General features: G+C 38.7%; 1 protein-coding gene, 1 long non-coding RNA gene and 2 other non-coding genes across 5 annotated transcripts in view; 1 reads left to right on the forward strand and 3 right to left on the reverse strand.

The window, feature by feature from the left end:
• LOC117504983 overlaps positions 1-231 on the reverse strand; it is a 20801-nt gene extending 20570 nt beyond the window's left edge. The window contains exon 1 of the long non-coding RNA XR_004558998.1: positions 158-231. This is a non-coding gene — a long non-coding RNA (uncharacterized LOC117504983). The remainder of the gene's footprint in view (positions 1-157) is intronic.
• Positions 1-11581, forward strand: part of tmem88b (transmembrane protein 88 b) — a 22675-nt gene extending 11094 nt beyond the window's left edge. The window contains exons 3-4 of one of the 2 annotated variants that reach the window (XR_004558997.1): positions 3756-4218; positions 11571-11581. Coding sequence is in view for 1 of the 2 variants with exons in the window: in XM_034164487.1 (XP_034020378.1) it covers positions 3756-4040 (285 nt within the window). In the remaining variant the exon portion in view is untranslated. Of the gene's footprint in view, positions 1-3755; positions 4303-11570 lie in introns of those variants that run through there. The other variant, XM_034164487.1, reaches the window with a different exon arrangement.
• LOC117505558 lies at positions 10123-10228 on the reverse strand. The gene has a single exon (XR_004559141.1). It is a non-coding gene; the product is annotated as a U6 spliceosomal RNA (small nuclear RNA).
• On the reverse strand, positions 11345-11450 carry LOC117505534. The gene has a single exon (XR_004559117.1). It is a non-coding gene; the product is annotated as a U6 spliceosomal RNA (small nuclear RNA).
• Positions 11582-13925: the final 2344 nt, after the last annotated feature.

Consider the following 13925-nt stretch of genomic DNA (forward strand, 5'->3'; position numbering starts at 1 on the left):
GCGAGCTAGCTAGCTAGCTAACATGCTAACGCTAACACATTAACGCAAACACCATAACCCTGACAGCAATTTAAATAACATTTAGGTGTTTTAAACAGTAAAAACAAAAGGCGCGGACACACAAAGTGTAACTCATTGTTATTATTTAAACACTTACTAGGTAAACTGAGGCGTGCTTCCGACGAAAACAAACGGCAACACTTCCTACTTCCGGTTTCCTGTTACGTTTCCTGTTCACACAATACGTCACAAGTATGTAAATGAAAATAAACATTTAAAGGCTCTGAAACCCTGAAAGAGTAAAAATATATATATATATAATATAATATATATTTATTTATTATCACATTAAAATACATTTGATACAATTCTAAGTGGACCTTAAAGTCACTAGACGACTAATTCTACTAATCATTCTCTCTTAACTTCGAAAACAAAATGACTTTTTATACAGCAAATATGTGCTACATCATGTGAAGTTATTTGTATTCATGGTGGTGCCTTACTGATGTGTTCATTATTATTTACCTCGTTTATATTTTATAATCAAGCTGATTTTTCTGGTGTCCGCAAGAGGGCAGCACGTCAATGGAACGAGGCACTCATTATGACAGTGAGCCCATCGCACTTTAATAAAACGAATGAAGTATTTCTGTGTAATAGTACCAGTGGGCATAAAATAAGGGCTATGTAATCTGACATTTAATCCCTTTAAATTTAACCTTCACTTTGCCAAAATTAATTATTTAAGGGCAATTTCAGGGTTCAATCTTCACTCACATGCCAATTTTATTAGAAATCAGACATGACTTTGATCCCAATGATGAACCTTGGCGGTCAATTCCAGGGCCCACCTCCATATGTATGCCAAGGTTGGTGCAAATTGGAGAAAAACTTTTTTTTAACCTTTGAACCCAACATACTTGACCCCGTTTATGTATCATTTAATCCACAATTTGCAAGTGGGGTCAAATGGAAGGCTTTTGTAAAATTATCTCTGCTACAGCCATCGTTCGTAGCTCTGGATCTGTGACACTGTGGGCATCCAGTGTTTTCATCACCAAATACTATAGGGGAAGCCGGGGCACAGTGGATGAGAAATGTTGTTTTGTGGCAGCATAAACACATTATGCATAGATTTAGGTCATTCTATTGTGGATTTAATACAGAAAGTTATTGTTTATAAGGCTGTGTTATTTATGTCTCCCCAAGTGTAATTTACAGGTGTTTAAAATCTATTTAAAATTTTTTGATTCACTGTGCCCGGACACTAATTCATGGGGCACAGTGAATCAACTTAGAATATAATGACAAAACACACTATTTTTAAGATTTCTTCAAAATTATTAAATTTATGCTGATGCATATACAAACTATAATCCTGCAAACCAGCTATGTAATGTTTGAGTGTCTTATATAGTGATATAAGTCCTTTAGAGACCATTATAGAGTGTCTTTGAGTTTCTAGAAAAGCGCTATACAAATAAAATGTATTATTATTATTATTATTATACACTCAACAAAAATATAAACGCAACTTTTGGTTTTGCTCCCATTTTGTATGAGATGAACTCAAAGATCTAAAACTTTTTCCACATACACAATATCACCATTTCCCTCAAATATTGTTCACAAACCAGTCTAAATCTGTGATAGTGAGCACTTCTCCTTTGCTGAGATAATCCATCCCACCTCACAGGTGTGCCATATCAAGATGCTGATTAGACACCATGATTAGTGCACAGGTGTGCCTTAGACTACCCACAATAAAAAGCCACTCTGAAAGGTGCAGTTTTATCACACAGCACAATGCCACAGATGTCGCAAGATTTGAGGCAGCGCGCAATTGGCATGCTGACAGCAGGAATGTCAACCAGAGCTGTTGCTCGTGTATTGAATGTTCATTTCTCTACCATAAGCCGTCTCCAAAGGCATTTCAGAGAATTTGGCAGTACATCCAGCCAGCCTCACAACCACAGACCACATGTAACCACACCAGCCCAGAACCTCCACATCCAGCATGTTCACCTCCAAGATCGTCTGAGACCAGCCACTCGGACAGCTGCTGAAACAATCGGTTTGCATAACCAAAGAATTTCTGCACAAACTGTCAGAAACCGTCTCAGGGAAGCTCATCTGCATGCTCGTCGTCCTCATCGGGGTCTCGACCTGACTCCAGTTCGTCGTCATAACCGACTTGAGTGGGCAAATGCTCACATTCGCTGGCGTTTGGCACGTTGGAGAGGTGTTCTCTTCACGGATGAATCCCGGTTCACACTGTTCAGGGCAGATGGCAGACAGCGTGTGTGGTGTCGTGTGGGTGAGCGGTTTTCTGATGTCAATGTTGTGGATCGAGTGGCCCATGGTGGCGGTGGGGTTATGGTATGGGCAGGCGTCTGTTATGGACGAAGAACACGGGTGCATTTTATTGATGGCATTTTGAATGCACAGAGATACAGTGACGAGATCCTGAGGCCCATTGTTGTGCCATACATCCAAGAACATCACCTCATGTTGCAGCAGGATAATGCACGGCCCCATGTTGCAAGGATCTGTACACAATTCTTGGAAGCTGAAAATGTCCCAGTTCTTGCATGGCCGGCATACTCAACGGACATGTCACCCATTGAGCATGTTTGGGATGCTCTGGACCGGCGTATACGACAGCGTGTACCAGTTCCTGCCAATATCCAGCAACTTCGCACAGCCATTGAAGAGGGGTGGACCAACATTCCACAGGCCACAATTGACAACCTGATCAACTCTATGCAAAGGAGATGTGTTGCACTGCATGAGGCAAATGGTGGTCACACCAGATACTGACTGGTATCCCCCCAATAAAACAAAACTGCACCTTTCAGAGTAGCCTTTTATTGTGGGCAGTCTAAGGCACACCTGTGCACTAATCATGGTGTCTAATCAGCATCTTGATATGGCACACCTGTGAGGTGGGATGGATTATCTCAGCAAAGGAGAAGTGCTCTCTATCACAGATTTAGACTGGTTTGTGAACAATATTTGAGGGAAATGGTGATATTGTGTATGTGGAAAAAGTTTTAGATCTTTGAGTTCATCTCATACAAAATGGGAGCAAAACCAAAAGTGTTGCATTTATATTTTTGTTGAGTGTAAATACAACTGCCAAAAATCTCTGTTCAAATGTGAAAACAGTTGTTTATATACACAAATTATAGAAATAATTCATGGAAAAATGAATGTACAAGCTTCAACAAGTAATATTTGTCATCTTGTCACTTGATACTGGGGCTTAGCAAATCACTTTCTAGACTGATTCACTGTGGTCCAATTCACTGTGCCCCGGGTGCATGTGACACAGGAGTTGTATTATCAAATAGCTAATAGTCTGGACAAGACATAACACATGCTCATCATTTGCACAGTGTAGTCTTCTGGCTAATAATTTTTGGGCCACCTTCTCTCTGTTGTGAGAAATAAATACAAAGACATTGACATCCACAAAATTTACTTTTGATAGGAAAAAACTGATTGCACTTGCCACTTAGTTTTAACCCTAATGTATCCAAAAACAAAACACTAATTTATAAGGGGGATGTCTTTATGCATAAAAATATGGCATAACTGCTGCAAATATATATGTAGTTTTGCAGATATAGGTACTGATTCACTGTGTCCCGTGATTCACCATACCCCATAAGTATTGATGACTGATATTTGGACAGGTGACACTGTGGTTGAGAGACTACCAAGTGGTGCTTTTGTGCTCATCTCCTCAGGTACGCCCTCACGGGACAACGCCTTACTGCTCAGACCTGTTGACTGACGGAGGATGTGTGGCTCTGCTGGTGGTGGGCTTCCTCTTGGTCACCCCTCTGCTGGTCCTGGCACTGGCTGCCTACTGCCGCCTGGCCCGACATCTCCAGTTAGGCCTGTGTTTCATCCCATACAGCCGAGCCGTGTACAAAAACCTGCCTGCCAGCCAGCACCGCGGACTTGGTACTGGCTGTTGTGGTGGACAAGACGGGGGTGATGGCAGTGGGAAAGGAAAGGTCTGGGTTTAAAATAGAGTTTAGGGTGAGGGTGACCTTTAGACTCACTTGCACATTTCTATAGCAAATTAGCAAAAACGCTGTATTTCTCTACAACTGAGTACAATCATGTTGGTTCCAAACACACAACTTTAAGATCTCAAGGTCAATCAAGATGAAATGCCATTTTACCATATTCATATTCCTGTTTGTATATTTAATCAATCCTTTAAATATGGCCAATATATATGTATTAAGCCCACATTTTGACATTGGCCTGTGATGATGAATTTTAACTATAGTTGTATACAAAAGTTTGGGCACCCCTGATAATTTTCATGACTTTCCTTTATAAATCATTGGTTGTCTGGATCAGAAATTTCAGTTAAATATATCATACAGCAGAAGAACACACTGATATTTGATAAGTGAAATGAAGTTTCTAGTATTTACAGAAAGTGTGCAATAATTATTTCAACAAAATTAGGCAGGTGCATAAATTTGGGCACCCTTGTCATTTTATTGATTTGAATACATTTAGCACTAATCACTGGAACACAAAATCGGTTTGGTAAGCTCACTGACCCTTGACCTTACACAGGTGAATCCAATCATGAGAAAGGGTATTTAAGGTGGCCATTTACAAATGTTTCCCCTCTCTGCATCTCTTCTAATGAGTTGCGACATGGGAGCCTCTAAGCAACTCTCAAATGACCTGAAAACAAAGATTGTTCAACATCATGGTTTAGGGGAAGGATACAAAAAACTATCTCAGAGATTTCAGTTGTCAGTTTCCACTGGGAGGTACACAGTGAGGGAATGGAAGACAGCAGGCACAGTACTAGTTAAGGCCCGAAGTGGCAGGCCAAGAAAAATCACATAAGCTGAAATGAAGGATGGTGAGAACAGTCATAGTAAACCCACACACCTGCTCCAAAGACCTACAACATGATCTTGCTGCAGATAGTGTCTCTGTGCATCGTTCAACTATACAGCACTTTGCACAAGGAGATGCCGTAATACAGAGGAAGCCTTTTCTGCGTACACACCACAAACACTCACTTTAGGTATGCTAAAGCACATTTGGACAAGCCAGCTTCATTTTGGAATAAGGTACTGTGATGATGATACTAAAATTGAGTTATTTGGACATATGGGGCGGTATGCATAGCTGAAAAAGAACACAGCATTCCAAGAAAAACACTTGCTACCTACAGTAAAATCTAGAGGTGGTTCCATCATGCTGTGGCGTTGTTTGGCCAGTGCAGGTACTGGGAATCTTCTTAAAGTTGAGGGTCACATGGATTCCAGGCAATATCAGCAGATTTTTAAGAACAATGTTCATGAATCAGTGACAAAGTTGAAGTTGCATGGGGACTGGATCTTTTAACAAGACATTGACCCTAAACACTGCTCAAAATCTACAAAGGAATTCATGTGATATTATTGAAAATCTGTGGTGTGATTTTAAGCAGGCTGTCTATGCTTGGAAACCAACACACCTGAGATGTTTTGTAAAGAAGAAAGGTCGAAAATACCTTTAACCAGAATCCAGACTCTCATCTGAAGCTATAGGAATCATTTAGAGGCCGTTATTTTTGGAAAAGGCGGATCTACTAAATATTGATTTTTTTTTTCCTGTTGGGGTGCCCAAATTGATGCACCTGCCTAATTTTGTTTAAAGAATTATTGCACTGTTTACTGTTTACAAGAATTACTGTTTGTCTGCTATATATTTAACTGAAATTGCTGATCCAAACAACCAATGATTTATAAAGGAAAACCATGGAAATCAAAAGGGGTGCCCAAACTTATACATACAACTGTAAGTGTTCTCAAAATCAAGACACTTTATCCTTTGCTGAGCCTCAATCATCCCTCCAAGTTTGGTCCACATTGGATGAAAACGTTTTGAATTAGGACAGATAGACATGCAGAACTGAAAACATTACCCGTGCATGTGCTACCTACTGTTGTGTGCTGGTGCTAATATATATATATATATATATATATATATAAAAACAGGACTTGTGTGCACTTTCTTGACCAATTCCAAAGGGTGGTAAATTCAATTATGAATACGTGGATAGAAGCATAATATTAAAACAAAATTCATGGTATTAAACTGATTAAAAATGACAATATATGAGCAACATACAATTTTAGGTGCACATCAGAAAGGCAAACTTGCTGTACAATAGTAATAAAAAATAAATCAAACATCTCATATAGAAACAGCCCGTTTCTATAAAGAATCACAAATATGAAATCTTAAAATATTACATTTCACCATTGTTGTATTGAAAGTAAAAACACTTGTAGCCTTTCGCAAGTTATAAAACCTACGTTTATTTATGTAGTGTAGTTGTATTGTCACAATCCATGACTACAATTTATTGGGTTAAGTTTTTTTATGAAATAAAGGTTTTTGATTTAATTTAATTGGGAGTTTTGTCCTTTATTAAGTGTTGGGATTAAGAGACATCCAGCATATCCATTTATGCATTTTATGACAAACCAACACACAATCACATTTACACACAATGCACTATATAAGGGTCCTTGATACCATTGGGAGGCTGAGTAAAGGTACTTAAACATGTGCAAATCTATTTTAAATCATTACATAACAGGCACTATTGGCTCATAATTTCCTGCAAACACTCCAGCAGTTTACAATCTGATCCCTATTTTTGACAAACAATCCGTGTACTTCCATTGTTGCATTCCTTAATTGACATTCCACAACTTCCTGTTTCCGTAGCACTGACTGCTTTATTGAATATGCCAACATTTTAAAAAAGCGCCACTGAACATGACTAAGAATGAAATGTCACAAAAATAGAAACTTGAGAAAATGTACACTGCAACCACAGGATGTTTACAGATGTACTCCTGGATATTTTACAGGGCTTTCCTCAGGATTGTGTACAACAGCGAAGTGTTTGTAGCTGCTATACACTTTGTAGTTTACAGTTTTAGATGGTGACGTCATTTTTTCATAGGATGGAAACCCTGTTTTTAATGACCCTGGGTTGGTTGAACACACAGTGAACACACAGGGAGGGTTTGCATCAGTTGCGTTAGTTTGCATCCTACATACTTCTGAGAGGCCTTCTGTCTGCTTGTGTTTATGTGTCACTGTTAGTACTGTGCAACGTGTAAACTGTCTGACGAGTGAGCATTATGGGTACAGTTCATGGAACTGTTGTCCAACGTCCAGCAATCTCAAAGGTTGTTACATGACTTGCAGGCATTGTGGATCATGTGGATGTGCAATCCCAGTGGTGGCTGAGGTCTGGTCCCTGCCATACTTGGTTTAAGCACATATAACATCATGAGGTAGACTGGTGGATTGAGGACTACTCGCTGGAGGGCAGTTTGCTGATGAGATGGAGATACTCAACTGTAGCTTGAGGAGCAACTCTTGGCGATGGACAATGTCCCGTACAGTTTTGATGCTGAGAAGACGAATACCCACTTTCCACAAGGTTGGATCCTCAACCAGAGGCCAACCTCCATCAGCATGGAGAAGAATGTTTCCAGTTTTTGAAAGCCAGGAAGAGGTTTTGTACTGCAGGCATTAAGAAAGCCATAAAATTCAGTAAGTTAAATGCATATAATCTCATCTTAAAAGCAACCATGAACATATACTTCATTCTAGAAGACACAAACCTCCTTGCCAAAACTGGAGGGTAAACAGAGCTGGTTTCATCGCTGGTCAGCGTGATGTGGATCAGGATACCATCCAGAAGATCGCAGCATCTCCCCTCATCCCTCTAGAAAAATAAATGTGCAAATGTGCCCCTCAATGTCTTAAAAAGAAAAGAACCCACATTCACCAGTGTTCTGGCTGAACAAATACTCCAACCTGAGCAAATTACATTTTAGGACATGTATTCTGTAATCTGTAGAGAGAGACAGCCAGCATATCCAAATAGTCAACCCAAATACTTTGTTTCACAACTTAAGTTTTACAGGTTTATTGCTACAACAGCACTCTTTAGATCAACCAAAACACAGTCCAATGAGGAAGTTCAAGGAGCGCAGTGCAGATCGGAGAAAGCGGACTGCAGCTTTACACTGCTCAGGAACATCTCCTTCAGCTATTTCTAAACATCTGCACAACACAAACAATTACCCACAGCTGAGATGGTGTCCCAAGGTGTCAGTACGGGTGCGTGGTATATGCGGTAGATGGTATAAATGATATAAATTTGGCCTAAGGTACAGATTTGAACTCCACGACCAATCGCGATAATGTTTCTTGATGCAAGCACAGACACCACGAAGCAGTGGTGTGCACTTCAAGCTCTATACCAGTTTTTTAAATTATGTTAATTATGCCTCCTGTAACGTGAATTATGAATAATAATTTCCACAATGTAGTTTCATGAATTTTACGGTCATATTTTGTGCATATATTTGCAGAAAGCTGCAGCAAAAAGTCTAATTTCCTCACTCAGCTTAATTTCAGGGCAGGAGGAGCAGAATTAGGAAAAAAATATGCCTTCCCCTTTGTCATTGGTCGAACTGCCTGATCTAAGCCAATCAGGATCACCAACCCACGGGAGGTGGTCTGGAGGACTTTACAAACAAAACGCCATCAAGGGCAGATAAAATTAGTGCTAACACTGCCTCCAGCTGGACAAAAGCAAGAATGAGAAAGTGTGAGGTCATTCAGTGTCTAAAATTACATGTCCAACACAAGTCAAGGAGGTCTGATTTTGGACAGGAATTGTTTTTCCAAGTGCCACAAATATAACTTGTATGGCATCTCACTGCATGTACATAGTTGTACAAAAAACACCTGAAGCATTTCCTGCATTTTAATGTATATAGTTGTATGTATATAATGTATACAGTTGTACCTTGCTGTTGTTTTTTTTTTTGTTGTTTTTGTTTTTTGCTACAGTTAAAGTTTTTGAAATTTACAATTAATATTTGCATTCTAAGTTATAAAAATGGTGCCTGACTTCGTTTGCACTATGTTTCACAATAGAGTGCTGAGTTTTAATTTTAAGTTTTGAGATCAGCACAATAAATGTTCCCAAAATTACGTTTTTGTTTGTTTTTATTTATTTATTTTCAATTTAGCTTTGCTAAGGGATGATATAACCCATTCAGAAATACTTCCATTATAATTTTCTATACTTAAGTTTATATCCGCATATATACAGTTATCATGAAGGGATTCAATTTATTCTGCGATATGATATTGAGTGGTGGGCATAATTCTGATAATCCGATAACAGATAATTATCAAAGATAATGTTTTCATTATCAGATTATCTTTTTAGATAACTTAAAAACCATTATCGGACCAATTATCTTCCGATTAATTTTTGTCCGATAACTTTTAGACCGATAAACAAAGTAAAAAAAAAGCTGTGCAATGACAAGCATCTTTAAAATCAGTTCAGCACCTACCTGTTAAAAGTTTGATAACAGATGTACAGTTATACCCTCTGCGCACGCACGCACGCACGCACGCACGCACGCACGCACGCACACACGCACACACTTTTAACTTATGGTTCAAATTTTAACCAAACAAATTTTGGACAAGTTATTTCAAATTATTGTCATGTCTGAAGTTTTATAAAGTGAAAATATCAGATATATGTTTTAGGTTTAAAGTTAAGTTAAGGTTTTGTGAGCACATGCTGTGCCCAGCAGTGCATTATGGGTAGGATAGGGTAATCTCAGTACGTTCACGACAGGACAAATGCATTTCAGACACTCTGGTCAGGCTCCATGGACAACAGCATTAAACTCTAGTGCCTAAAACTCTTGTGAATATATTCTCTGGGTTTATAGATGTTGTTATTGTATTTGCGTTTGTTAAATTCCATGCATTTTAAATGTAGCAGACACGGATTATCTGGAATTTTGTTTTCAAGGCCTCTACTGCCATCTACTGGCCAGCAGTGTTCATGGCAGTATTCGCCCTAAGTACTAAGTGTCTGGGCACCAGTAGATTGCAGTGTTCTATTTATTTTGACCCCGGTTATATCAAATGATTGTCAAATCAACTTTTTGGCTTTTACAAATTAAGTTTATAAACAAAACAAAACAGCAAAAAAAAAAAAAAAAAAAAAATTAACATTACAAAGAAAACGTGGAACGCTTCACGAATTTGCGTGTCATCCTTGCGCACGGGCCATACCAATCTTCTCTGTATCATTCCAATTTTAGTATATGTGCTACGGAAGTAACACAGCAACCCAACATTTTGTCACCGCATATAAGGGCCTGTGTCTCAAACAGGACCAACACTTATGGTAGTGAAATAAAATGTCTCAATTGTTCAGAAGTAAAGAATAGTTAAAATGCAACAGAACACAACAATGTGCTTCTGACTAAATTTTTTTTATGACTAATTTTTGTATACATTCATCGAAAGGGTTCATGGGATTTCTATGCAAAACAGCAGCTACGTCAGGCAGTCAGGATTGGTTGATGTGTCCCACAGTAATCGTAAAACCTGCACCCCACACCCACTCACATTCTAATGGCGGCTGTTGAGGAGCGTGGGGGAAGGGTATCAAGAAACACACACTCTTTACAAACTAAAGTGAATCCATCCTGGTTTTTGTTTTTATCAAGAAATGCAAGACAAATACAAATCTGTAGACAAATAAAAATGACTGCATGAAGTACATACACTTAGAGCAACTCTGAAGAAAAACTAAAGCAACAACAACAACGATACTGTAAATAGCGCCTACCTGAGTGCTGTATTTTCAATTAAACAAATGTGCTTCCACACCTGGTGGATTTGATGATACAATTTGTTCATTACTGTGGTCATTGGAAGCCGGGGCTTCATAATGAGGAGGAAGTAACCTCACCATCCATCTGTGTCTAAAGTGTGACAATGCGTGTAGTTTTGCAAATCACTGTGTGTAATGTTTGGCAAAAAGTGTGAAGCTGAGTCTGTGCTTATTGTTGTGCAACTCTGTATAAGTGCTTTGCTTCTTGAGTGTAAAGATGTTAATTGTGCAAAATCTTTCAGTATATAAACAAATGTAAAAAAAAACTGTAAAGGACAGAAAAAAAACAGATGAACAAAGATGAAACAGTGGCATCTATAGACATTATATACATAAACACCTCACATGACTCGCTACAATGTAAAACAGTATCAACACTGTACAGACTCATAACTAACACAAACACCTTGACTTTTTCATTCAACAGATAATCAGGGGAGAGCGTGAATGCAGTCCCCCACTACAGGAAATTATGCAGTTAAGATTCTCACATTTAAGGAATTCGCAGGGGTCAAGAAAATGAGAAAAGTAACATAAATTTAAAAAAATTAACGTTGAAAAGAAAATGTGGAACGCTTCACGAATTTGCGTGTCATCCTTGCGCAGGGGCCATGCTAATCTTCTCTGTATCGTTCCAATTTTAGTATATGTGCTACCGAAGTAACACAAGAACCCAATATTTTGTCACTGTATATAAGGGCCTGTGTCCCAAACAGGACCAACACTCATGGTTGTCGTCAAAATTAGAACACAGAGTGAAAAAAGTCTCGATTGTTCACAAGTAAAGAATAGTAGCAAAGTAAAGTAAAGAATAGTAAAGAACACAACACAATAATGTGCTTCTGACTAATTTTTTTTAATGACTAATTTTTGGCTACATTCATCGAAAGGGTTCATGGGATTTCTATGCAAAACAGCAGCTATGTCAGGCAGTTAGGATTGGTTGACGTGTCCCACAGTAATCGTAAAACCTGCACCCCACACCCACTCACATTCTAATGGCGGCTGTTGAGGAGAGTGGGGGAAGGGTATCAAGAAACACACACTCCTTGCAAACAAGTGAATCCATCCTGGTTCTTGTTTTATCAAGAAATGCAAGACAAATAAAAATCTGTAGACAAAAATTATTGCATGAAGTACATACACTTACAGCAACTCTGAAGAAAACTAAAGCAACAACAACAATGCTGTAAATAGCACCTACCTGAGGGCTGTATTTTCAATTAAACATGTGCTTCCACACCTGGTGGATGTGATGATACAATTTGTTCATTACTGTGGTCATTTGAAACCGGGGCTTCGTGATGAGAAGGAAGTAACCTCACCATCCATCTGTGTCTAAAGTGTGACAATGCGTGTAGAGTTTTGCAAATGACAGTGTGCAATATTTGACAAAAAGTGTGAAGCTGAGTCTGTGCTTATTGTTGTGCAACTCTGTGTAAGTGCTTTGCTTCTTGAGAGTAAAAATGTCAGTTGTGGAAAATTTTTCCTTTTAGTGTGTAAACAACTGTAAAAAAAAAACAAAACTGCAAAGGACAGAAAAAAAAACAATGAACAAAGACAAAACAGTGACATCTATAGACATTATACAGCCCCTGGCAAAAATTATGCAACCACCGGCCTCGGAGGATGTTTATTCAGTTGTTTAATTTTGTAGAAAAAAAGCAGATCACAGACATGACACAAAACTAAAGTCATTTCAAATGGCAACTTTCTGGCTTTAAGAAACACTATAAGAAATCAAGAAAAAAAACTGTGGCAGTCACTAACGGTTACTTTTTTAGACCAAGCAGAGGGGAAAAAAATATGGAATCACTCAATTCTGAGGAAAAAATTATGGAATCATGAAAAACAAAAGAACGCTCCAACACATCACTAGCATTTTGTTGCACCACCTCTGGCTTTTATAACAGCTTGCAGTCTATGAGGCATGGACTTTACAAACAGTACTCTTCATCAATCTGGCTCCAACTTTCTCTGATTGCTGTTGCCAGGTCAGCTTTGCAGGTTGGAGCCTTGTCATGGACCATTTTCTTCAACTTCCACCAAAGATTTTTAATTGGATTAAGATCCGGACTATTTGCAGGCCATGACATTGACCCTATGTGTCTTTTTGCAAGGAATGTTTTCACAGTTTTTGCTCTATGGCAAGATGCATTATCATCTTGAAAAATGATTTCATCATCCCCAAACATCCTTTCAATTGATGGGATAAGAAAAGTGTCCAAAATATCAATGTAAACTTGTGCATTTATTGATGATGTATTGACAGCCATCTCCCCAGTGCCTTTACCTGACATGCAGCCCCATATCATTAATGACTGTGGAAATTTACATGTTCTCTTCAGGCAGTCATCTTTATAAATCTCACTGGAACGGCACCAAACAAATGTTCCAGCATCATCACCTTGCCCAATGCAGAGTCGAGATTCATCACTGAATATGACTTTCATCCAGTCATCCACAGTCCACGATTGCTTTTCCTTAGCCCAGTGTAACCTTGCTTTTTTTCTGTTTAGGTGTTAATAATGCCTTTCATTTAGCTTTTCTGTATGTAAATCCCATTTCCTTTAGGCGGTTTCTTACAGTTCGGTCACAGACGTTGACTCCAGTTTCCTCCCATTCGTTCCTCATTTGTTTTGTTGTGCATTTTCGATTTTTGAGACATATTGCTTTAAGTTTTCTGTCTTGACGCTTTGATGTCTTCCTTGGTCTACCAGTATGTTTGCCTTTAACAACCTTCTCATGTTTTTTGTATTTGGTCCAGAGTTTAGACACAGCTGACTGTGAACAACCAACATCTTTTGCAACATTGCGTGATGATTTACCCTCTTTTAAGAGTTTGATAATCCTCTCCATTGTTTCAATTGACATCTCTCATGTTGGAGCCATGATTCATGTCAGTCCACTTGGTGCAACAGCTCTCCAAGGTGTGATCACTCCTTTGTAGATGCAGACTAACGAGCAGATCTGATTTAATGCAGGTGTTAGTTGTGGGGATGAAAATTTACAGGGTGATTCCATAAATTATTCCTTAGAATTGAGTGAGTCCATATTTTTTTTCCCTCTGCTTGGCCTAAAAAAGTAACCGTTACTGACTGCCACAATTTTTTTTCTTGATTTCTTATAGTGTTTCTTAAAG

This window comes from Thalassophryne amazonica, chromosome 23, assembly GCF_902500255.1.
Source record: "Thalassophryne amazonica chromosome 23, fThaAma1.1, whole genome shotgun sequence".
Classification (NCBI taxonomy): Eukaryota; Metazoa; Chordata; class Actinopteri; order Batrachoidiformes; family Batrachoididae; genus Thalassophryne; species Thalassophryne amazonica.